Source organism: Belonocnema kinseyi, chromosome 5 (genome assembly GCF_010883055.1).
Source record: "Belonocnema kinseyi isolate 2016_QV_RU_SX_M_011 chromosome 5, B_treatae_v1, whole genome shotgun sequence".
Taxonomy (NCBI): Eukaryota; Metazoa; Arthropoda; class Insecta; order Hymenoptera; family Cynipidae; genus Belonocnema; species Belonocnema kinseyi.
This window is the reverse complement of record NC_046661.1, coordinates 33,319,981-33,331,092: the sequence shown is the minus strand read 5'-3', so window position 1 is coordinate 33,331,092 and position 11,112 is coordinate 33,319,981. Positions and strand designations below refer to the sequence as shown.

The 11,112-nt window shown below is 31.3% G+C and overlaps 1 protein-coding gene across 2 annotated transcripts in view; it reads right to left on the bottom strand.

The window, feature by feature from the left end:
- Window positions 1–4,083: 4,083 nt before the first annotated feature.
- Window positions 4,084–11,112, bottom strand: part of LOC117172630 — a 53,705-nt gene continuing 46,676 nt past the window's right edge. The window contains exons 1-2 of one of the 2 annotated variants that reach the window (XM_033360733.1): window positions 4,629–4,732; window positions 4,084–4,369 (exon numbers count right to left, since the gene is read on the bottom strand). In XM_033360733.1, the coding sequence (XP_033216624.1) occupies window positions 4,139–4,369; window positions 4,629–4,700 (303 nt within the window). In that variant the 5' untranslated portion in view covers window positions 4,701–4,732 and the 3' untranslated portion in view covers window positions 4,084–4,138. Of the gene's footprint in view, window positions 4,370–4,628; window positions 4,733–11,112 lie in introns of those variants that run through there. The other variant, XM_033360734.1, reaches the window with a different exon arrangement.

The following is an 11,112-nucleotide window of genomic DNA, read 5'->3' as shown; positions in this document are numbered from 1 at the left end:
GGACGAATTTTTCATAGAAATGAAAAGCGTAAAATTACTATCATTATGCAACGTGGCTGCCACGGCTTCGATGATGTAAACGAGTTGCTGCTCGCTTTAAAAAAAAGTCGCGCGCCGCAGCAATACAGAAAAAAGTGAGGTTTCCATTGGAACCCATTTTTAGTTCAAAAGGAGCTGCAACAAAAATGAACCCCACTTGCTGAAAAGGAAGCCTAAACGATGAATGAGCTCTAAATGATACCACAATTGGGACTTTAAGGGATTTCAATTATAATTGAGCCTATTTCTAAAGAACCTATTTTACGCTTTGCCCACTTGAATATTATGTTTAATTAATAACAAAATATTTACCTTCAAGCACACATGTTATCGAACTCTGATGGACATAACTTAATGAAGATAATTAAATTACAAAATGATAAAGGCATATTCATATGCAAGAAACTTTTCGTCTCAAGTCATCGGTCGATAACTGTAAATCGATTCCCAGCTTAACAGCCCTACTTTGCTAGCATTTGGTTTGTGAATGCGTCTTCATGTTCTTTTCAAGGGTGCTCTAAACGAAACCTTTTGGCTCTGTACAGGTATATATTAGAGCTCAGGTTCTAAATGATACCAACTTTTATTTAAAACGAAACTTTAGTGAACCCCTGGTTTTGTCTGTGAAGACGACGACACGATCGTTTTCGACTAGATTCGGATAGACATTTTCGAGGCAATTGCGTCAGTATAATTTAGTACAAGTAATTCCTGCAACGAAGAAAAGATTTTTGTGCCAAAAAAGGGATGATGGCGTCGTCACAGAGTTTGATGACGATTCGGTTGGACATTTATGCAAAAAAAGAAACGTTTATTTGGAATCTTCGTCACATCTTTATTACACTTAATTGAATTTGCCTATTTCATTTAGATTCTCACGATACAATTCCACTTCTCCATGTGCGTGGTTTTTGTGACGACGGAAAGCCAACATTTGACAATATTTTGTAAAAAAGTCGTCATCAAGCTGTGACGCCATGATCCCTTTTTTCACACAGAAAATACTTCTTTATTGCAGGGATTACTTGCAATAAATTATACTGACGCAATTGCCACGAAAATGTCCATCCGAATCTAGTCGAAAACGATCGTGTCGTCGTCTTGCTACGCCAAGCGACTTTTTTTAAAGCGATCAACAAGTCGTTTGCATCATCGGAGCCGTGGCGACCACGTTGCATAATGATTGGAATTTTACGCTCTTGCGTAAGTTCAAAGGTAAGCCACCAGTTTGACCTGTCAACTGAGATTCAGCACGGGTTACACTATGGCAACCCATTGTTATTTTGAAGCAGTGACCGAGTTCTTCATAAAAAAACAACAAAAATTATTCTTTAGCAATATGTTTGCAAATTAAAAAAAAAACCTCCATAAATAATTGATTTTTTGGAATTGTTTTTTGAACTCTGCACTAAAATCACTATGGCAACCGTTTACAGCAGTGGCCAATTAATAACAATACAGTTTAAAAATTTTATTTTTGCATTAACATCATACATGTCCAATTTCGCAGCGGGATCTCGGACTATATTTTATTTGTGGTTCGATATTCATCTGAATTGCTAAAAAATTCTAGTATTCAGTTGATAATTTTATTATTCTGGAAAAAATGCAACTATTTTGTTAAAAGGCCATCCTGTTTCGTTAGGTATTCAGAATCTTGGTTAAAATTTGTACTACTACGCAAAAAATCATTCTTTTGGTTTTAGATACACTTGTATGTTCGAAAGTTTAACTATTCTATTTTTAGAAAATTAATCTTCTGCGGGTAAAAAGTGATTTTTAGGTTGAACTCTTTTGTTAAAAATGTCACTATTTTGTTGAAAATTAGTTTTTTTGTATTGAAAGTTAATTTTTCCATTTTTTTGCAATAATCTTAGTTGATTAGATGCACCACTATGAGCCTTATATTTCTTTTGAATTTTGTTGGATTCTTCGGTTTTTTGAATTATTTATAAACTATTTGGATTTCTTTGAAGTTGTGAATTCTGATGAGCATAAGAATTGCAAGTAGTTCCCTGGCATACCGAATGGAGCCTCTACAAAGTACCCGTAAAGACCCCATTGGGTCCCCATTCGGTTCCTTAAAAAAAAACTCGAAAGAACAGCAAAATCAACTTTTAAATAGTTGAAATTCGGATTCTACGTTAAAATTCCCTATAGATTATTGTGATTATTCCGTGACCTTTTATAGGGAATTTTAACGTAGAATCCGAATTTCAACAATTTAAAAGTTGATTGTGCTGTTTTTTTTCTAGTTTTTTAAAAAGGAACCGAATGGGGTCTTTGCGGGTACTTTGTAGAGGCTCCATTCGGTCCCTTCGGTCCATCAGGATTAACTGCTCTCAAACATTTAAAATTAAATTTTGATTCAATTAAAATTTATCATTCTTCTAAATTTTCGATTCAAAATATAATTTCTGCTCCCGCTTTCAGTAAAGTGTCGGGGGTTGCCTTAAAATAACCATGGGCTGATTTCGGAGGGATCGAAACGTAAATAGTGAGTGCTGCCAGACTCGTTTCCAATTGGAAGATATATCTATATACGAGGAATCCAGTGGCGACCTTAGTTTTTACTTTGATCATTACGAGTCCCCTGCAACGACTGTACGTTAGCGTTAGTTCGCCAGTGGGCTAAGTGAAGCGTGCGGTGCAGATGGCTTTGGGAGTCTTTTCAGCCTGTTTTTGCATGTCAGGAATAGGCAAAATTATTTCGAAATTAATTTAATTTGCATTATTCGTAATGACAATTGGTTTTACGCATAGCATAATTAAAGCTCCATATCTTGTTAAATATAAGAGTAATAGTAAGTGAAAAAAAAATTCTTTTCTAGCTGCGGGAACTTGTGATTGGTTTCAATCGTAACTTGCAGTAACTAAATTTAAAGTATTTTTCAACTCAACAAACAAAATAAAACTTATAATTATACTGAATTTTATTATTGAATCCCAAATACGTCTATCAAATTTATATAAAGTAGTTTTGTAAAAATAAGTTTGAAAAAAGCATGGTGATACAACAAATTTATTTTATAAAAAATAATAAGAATTAACAATGTCAGATGTTGGTTTAAATTAGTAATTCATTAGCAACAGTAGCCCTAATACAATAACAGATGATTTATTGGAATTAAAGAATTAATCAATTGATTGAAAGATCAATTAACTTTAAAAACTTAAATTTAAATAAATTAAGAAGGTATAGTTTTTATTTTTTTCATCTTTTTATGAAAGAATTAAAAAAATAAAGATATCGTTTCACTGTAAGATAAAATATTCCATATTTCTCATAAAAATACATACAGTTTTTATTAAATTTTTTATATTTACACGAAAGAATTTAAATAAATAAAAGTATAGTTTCAATTTAATATAAAATGTTCAATATTGTTTATGAAAATACAGTGTTTGGTTGGTTTTTCATATTTCTACACAAGAGTTTTATAAAATACAGCTTTTATGTAATTTTTTTTTATCTCTACGCCAGATATTCTTTAACCCTAGACTGGTAAACTGACCTGGCTCATCCTCTAATGGTAAACGGGGATTCCGCTACACCCCAAACTTGTACCGTGGGACATTGCTTTTTATGTGCAGTAAAACAACTTTAATATAGAGCATTTTCTTCGTTTTCTAGTATAGAAAACAATGGTAACAATAATATTCTTAGTTTTTCAAAAAATGTTGAATAATTTGGTAAATATGAAAAAGAAACGGAAAATTCGGCAAAATTGACTTTTTTTAATAAAAAATAACATAGTTTTTCAACAAATTGACCAATTAAAAAAAATTAAACGGGATTTTAAAGAAAAATAGTCACGCTTTAAGGCCGTATAAGCCACTTTTGCTTTTTCTTAAAAAAACCTAATTATCTGAACATCCGAAGTAGAGGAATTTTGAGAAATCTGACAAAGGGTAAAAATCTTAAAAGCACTAGTAAAATTGATTATTAACAATTCAGATTTATTAAAAATAATGAAAAATTATTGAAAATATTAAAAAATAAGTAAATAAACGTACAAACATGCAGGTTTATTTCACAGAGAATCAATTAGAACACAGGACAGCCCTGTGCTTCTCACAAACTGCCTGCTTACACCGTTCACAAACAGTTTTTGTCTTTCTGTCCAGCAACCAAATAAATGCAACCAGCAGCAGAACTTGGTTCAAATGCTGGATCATCAGCGTCCTCCTCCGATTCCGTATCAGTTAGCTCTTCCTCGTAATCTGTCTCGTCAGCTGACGGTCGATCATGTGTCCAATTTCTTTTTCTGCGATCCAAATGCTCTGCAACTGCAGTCAGGCTACGCAATTGGTAGCCAGAGGCCATTTTCTGAAGAAAATTTGATCTTTATTACTTATAATGATTTTTTAACGGTTATACATATATAAAGAAATTTATTTTTAAACTTTTAAATTACAAATTCATCCTGAAAACGTCTAAATGAAATCATTATAATATCCAAATGAAATTTACTATATCTCATTTTTTTCTATTTTTGTATTTAAAAATTTTTACACTTATAACTTTTAAATTCATGCTTAAAACATCTATTTCAACTGATATAGCAAAAAAACTGCAATTCACTTGCCCACTCAATTCTATAACGTAAATTGTAAACCGGGGTGCAGCGGAACCCCACACGATGTTCACTGCTGCACATCACTTACAACAAAAACTACCGCGTTCGCTCGTTGACCGAAGTCAGGCTGTGGTCACTAAACAGGCAACCGTGAAGACACATACTTTGATCCTGTTTTGCGGGCTCGTTAGATGGCTCTGTAGTACTTTCCCCCGCTACATGTCGCTCAGGGGCCAAAGTTTGATCTATCTCTCTTACTCCTTCGTTGTTTTCCGAACGTCAACACATGTGAAACCTAACCATTAAGAACTGTTTGAGAGCTGATATCTAATTTGTTGTCATCATTTTCGACCTGGTGATTATCGTTGTAATACACAACTGAACACTGAAAGAGGGAGCGGTACCTTCTGTATTATTACCATAAAAACAGAGTAATATTTTGAGAAAGGAACCTGCCAAAAAGAAAATTGATGTCGAAAATGATGACAACATTTAAATAAAAACTGCTTTCAAACATACTTCCATAATCTTTCTTTTTTCCTTAGAACATGTTTTTATGAAAAACGGCATAGAAAAACAAGCAGAAATATATAAATAATTATTCCGGTAATTATTTTTTGTTTTTATTTGTTTTTATATTGGGTTTTTCAATTTATTATGCTTATAAATTACATTATCTACAAATCATCTGGATATAACCTCAAGCATCTATTATATTATCTTAAAAACCTGCGGGTTCGTTTGATGGCACCACCGTCGATTATCGGTCTGCACTTCTAAAGCATTGAGTGACCATAGCCTGACCGAGGTCGACTGCCAAATAGTTGAAGTGAATTATGGTTAGGGTCCTAGACCAACCTGAACCTGCCCTTAGTCACGAGCGTACTTTGAACTTTGACAGGGGTGTCGTGGAGCCCCCGTTTACCATTCTAGGGTTAATGAAGATATCGTTTGAGTTTAAGATTAAATGTTCCATATTTATTATTCAGGGTAGCCGCTGGCCCGGAAAATCTGAAAAACCGGGAAATGACAGTGAATTTATTTGTTGACCAGAAATTTTACAAATTTTTAGAGAGAAGAAAAGTTCTATCCAAGTTTGATCTCAACAGTTTTTTAAATCACCAACTGAAGCTTAATCCTTTTCAATTATGACATCATTCAGTTTATACTGCATAATCAAAAAATCTTCTACTTTAAACCTTTTCTATTTTAAGTTTTTTTAAGAATTGTCAAAGGAATTAAAAGAATAAAAACATTTTCTTAAGATTCTTAGAAAAATGGAATATAATATTTAATTTTAGAAATTTTTTTAAAGAGAATATTCCAAAAGATTTAATAGGATTTCTAAAATTGTTAAGAAAGAATCTGGAAGATTTTAAGAAATTTTTTTAAATTTGCAGTATTTTCTAAAAATTGTAGAAAAAATTCGATACATTTAAAAAATGAAAATAATTTAACTTATAATTTAAGAAGTATTCTTTTTTTTAATTTAATTTTTAAATTTTTAACGTTTCTACCTTAAAAAATTTTAAAATAATATAATATGAAAAATGTAAAATTAATTGATTCTTTAATTTAGAGCATTGAAAATGATAACGTGAATTAAATTTTTGTCTGAATCTTTAAACTCATTAATTTCTAAAAGTTAACAATTCTAAATTTTGTAGTTTATCTGCATTTTATTAAAAAATGTTAAATTGAAAAGTGTTAGTACCTTCAATTTTTTACATTTTTTAAGTGTATGTATTTAATCTATCCCTTTTACGGGTTTGAGGGCCTCCGCTCCCTGTACATATATTTACAATTCCATCCTTAGTCTAACTTAACTACTACTTATATTCTACTCTTCCGCATTATGTAAGATAAACAATAGTAACAGTAGTGATATTAATTCCTAAAATGAGCGAGCTTCCAGGGCTTCCGTTTCCTCTTACCATAAAAAAATGCATTTTCCACGATATTGAAAAAAATGTTCGTTTTTTACTATCCCCTTCAATTTTTTACATGTAAATTTTATTGGTCGTGAAAAATGTTTCTGAACCGAGAAAACACCGGAAATTACCGGGAATTTTTTTCTTGGATTAAAACGGCCACCCTTTTATTATAATACTTAGTCTTGATTTTAGTTTTAATGTTTCTACAAAATAATTTAAAAATATAAAGATATAGTTTCAGTTTAAGATAAAATTTTCTTTAAGTTATATTGAAATATATAGTTTTTATTAATTTTTTTTAAAATTCAACGAAAGAATGTTCAAAAACTAAAGTATCGTTTTAGATAAAGATGAAATGTTTCATATTTTTCATTCAAATATGCACACTGTACTTATTGCAATTTTAATATTTCTGCGTAATTTTTTTTGTTTCAAATGAAGATAATTATATGCAAAGATATTATTTTACATCTCAAAAACAATTCATACAAAAATATTAAAACATTAATTGCCAATTATTATATAAACAACACTAATATTAAGAAAGTGGGACGATGGTCGTGGGGGCTAAAGCGTAGGCTTTGGACCCACTCCTTCGGCTTGCGGGTTCGATTCCCGCCTCGCACTCTGGAAGAGTCTCGGTGGCCCATGCGGTGAACACACTAGCCTAGCAAGGGAGTTGTTCATCTCTGGAGAGTCGTGGGACCGGTACCTCTAGAGAAAAAGGTTTTTTCTCTAAGTACTTAAGGCTGTTGCTCTTGGTGGTTCGGAACCCACCTTAAACTGTAGGTCCCCCTTCCACCACCAAGTAAGTGTGTGGAGGGTGTGTAAAGGAATAGAGAAGGTGTAAGAAAAATGTAAAACCTTAGGGGACACATTAGAAGCTCCCAATCCACTAATATTAAGACTATTAATGAAACAAAAATCAATTATTGCAACTTCCAGAACAGTGACTCCATCCTCTGAAATCGTATTTCGCTCCCACAAAATATCTTGTGTATAAAAATGTCTTGCGCATGCCGCATTCGGGTTTTACAACACAATTTTCTCTTAAGATGACTTTTTGTCAGGCTCTAAAATTTTCTTTACCTTCTGGCACATAAAAGAAATTAAATTTTTTGTAGGATCTGTCATAACCTTATATTTACATGCAGGAATAACACAACGCATTCCACCCATCTGGCCTACACGCTTCACTTGATCGTACTAGTAAACTAACTTCGATACAGGGGGCTGATCATTACTTTCATCGTTATTTCAAGGTTACCTTTGATTTTTCAAAATAGAATGGCCCATTTTTGACATTGGCCATCGAAAAAGCGGAAATTTTACGTTAAAAAGTGTAGTTAGGCTATAGGTATGGTGTGCCCTTGATGGACGTATCAAGGTCATTCAAACTTCAATCTGGTCTAAACATTTTTTCGCAAGCTAGCTTGTGAAAATCATACTCTTACCCTACTTACTTACTTGAACAATTTACATTAAATAGTGACCATTGAGTGACATTGACCATGCCCATAAAGGTCACTTTTTGTTTTTTAATTGAAACAACTTTGTTTGACATCGAAAATCGAAAGAAGGGAAAATTTTACAACAAATAGTGACCTTGATGATTATGGTCAAGGTCACTCGATGGTCACCATTTCATGTACATTATTTAAGTAAGTAAGTAGGGTAAAAGAATGATTTTCACAAGCTAGCTTGCGAAAAAATATTCAGAACATATTGAAGTTGGAATGACCTTCATACGTCCATCAAGGCCACACTTTACCTATGACCTGACTACACTTTTTAACGTGAACTTTGCTGCTCTTTCGATTGCCAATGTCACAAATGGGCCATTTCATGAAAAAACAAATTTGACCTTAAAATAACCATGAAGGTCATGGTCAAGGTAAAAAATAAGGTCACTACTGGATTTCTCGTTGAAAGTTACTTTCAGAATGACCTCAAACCTATACAAAAAAATTTTACCTAAGGATTTATTTGGCTGTCTGGTAATAAGTGTAGAATAGAGAAAAATTAATATTTTCAGATTTCAACGCAAAAGTGAAGATTATTCTATTATTTTGAATGCGCGATTTTTCAATCTGTCTAAAATGCCACCATAAGAATAAGATTCCTTAAAAACTTATTCACTTCTATTTCCATAGCGACCGCCACACAGTTATCTATTCTCCCAAAGTGAACGCGTTTTCAATATATTTAACTCCTTCTAATTTTACCGGTAACACACCTCACAGAGATATTTTTTATTTCTCAGAAGTGGCCATATTTTCATTTTATTCAATTCCTACTAATTAGTTCACAAAATATGTGTAATAAGTTGTTTTAATTCCTTCATGCGAAATATAAGTTCTGAAATTTTAATTCTAACCAATTCAACTCTGCCTCTCTAGAGTTAAAATTATTTAAATTCATACATTTGAATAGATCTCTTTAGTGTATGTATTTAATCTCTCCCTTTTACGGGTTTGAGCGCCTCCGCTCCCTGTACATATATTTACAATTCCATCCTTAGTCTAACTTAATTACTACTTTTATTTTACTCTTTCGCATTGCGTAGGAAAAATAATAGTAAAAGTAGTGATATTAATTCCTAAAATGAGCGAATTTAAATATTTTTCGAAATTATAAGTTATAAAAAGATTTAATAATGAAAAATAGGTTAAATAAATGCTTTCGTTAAATTTTACTAAGTCGATTGAGAGGAATAGGATTTGCACTTTTTCTGTTCCCGTTGGAAGATTTTAGACTCAGGAAAAATTGCGTATTTATAGAAATACAAGAATGCTGTGCGGTCATTTGTTTAGAAACTACAGAGCAACAAAGTTCCGTGTATGTGTGACACCGCGCGTAGTGTGAGTGCCGGTTAGAGCCAAGGAGGTTGGCGGCGTCCCAGCGCGGCGCCACACCTACACCCAACTTTGTTGCTCTGTAGTTTCTAAATAAATGATCGCACAACATTCTTGTATTTGAATTTTTGTCTTATTCTTTTTGTCTATCCACCATTGCCCCTTGTCCTTAAAACTGAAATAAGATTTATTCTATAATAGAAAGATCTACAAGGTATTACAAGGACAAGCGTCGTATCTTTCAAAATAAAATATTAAACTATATTAAATTTTAAATTGAGAAGAATAATAAGAAATAGTAAAATCTGGAGACCAATTCAGCGATATATTAATGACAGAATATTGGATAAATTTGAATAACCATTGTTATGTATACTGAAAGTTCAGTACCAATAACTGGACTTTTTTCGGTATACTGTGAATTTGAATTTCATTCCATGAAATGATTTTATTGAAAGGATAATATTGAAATTAATATAAATAAGAATAATCCCAATAACCAATAAAGTAAAAAATGTATGCTTGGTGGCAAGAAAAAATATACATGTATAAAAGTACAAAGATACAATGTAAAAATAATTTTGGCTTTTATAACTATTTATCTGGAAAAAATGCAGGCAAAATGATTTGTTGCGATTCAAGAGAAAATTTAAGAGAAAATGAAAATAATGAAACCCTTAAATTGCATAATTGACTAAATTAAATTAAAAATTTTATTGAAACATTTCAGATCTACGCAATTCATAGTCCATTTACTGGCTTTATAAATAATCAAATTATAAGAAATAAGATTATAAGTTTCAAATAAATAAAGAAAAAAAAACAGAATTTTAATATAATTTTGATAAATAAGAAAAGTAATGAAAACCTTAAACTTTTCCTCGGAATTAAATATAAATTTTCAATTCGACAACTACAGAGAAGTATAAATATGACTTTAGTTATACCTTAACAATGCAAAAATATAATAAAATATTATAGCATTTAAAAATTTACGATGTAAAAATTATTTTTTTTTTTAAATCAAATTTTTTAATTTCACTACAATTATAAAATATGACTAGAATTTTTTTTTTACTTACTCATTTAGTATCTCGAAAATTTCACTTTTTAACGAAACCAGGCGAGGAATTAATTTAATTTAACTAAATTTTATTTAATTTTTAAATTTAACTAAATTCTGAATTAAAATAAATTTTATTTCCTTTTTAAATTAATCTTAATTTCATTTAAATATTAAATTTAGTTTAAAAAAACCTTTTTTGATATTTCACTGAAAATCTAAAGTACGAAAAGAATTTTGTTTTAAATTTATTTAGTATCTCGAAAATTTCCCTTTTTAAAAAAGAAACCGTAAAAGAAATTAATTAATTTTAACATAGTAATAAATATAATAATTTTGGGTCGCAATTAATTTAAATATAATTGATTAATTAAGTGTTCTTAATATTTTCGGGATGCATAGCCAGCCGACCGAGTCAGCTATAGAGATGGCTTGGCGAAAAGGCCTGTGCGACGGTGTGTTGAAGAAATGGCGGAATTCAGTGCCAACGCACCCGATCGACTAGATGATACTTAACCAAAAATATAAACAATAAAAATCTAACCAAGAAGTAAGAACTAGAAAGTTTTAGATCGCGAAATTGGACAAGATGGAGCTAGAAGTTGGCCAAAACTAGAAGATGCTCGCTCGCTCCATCAAAA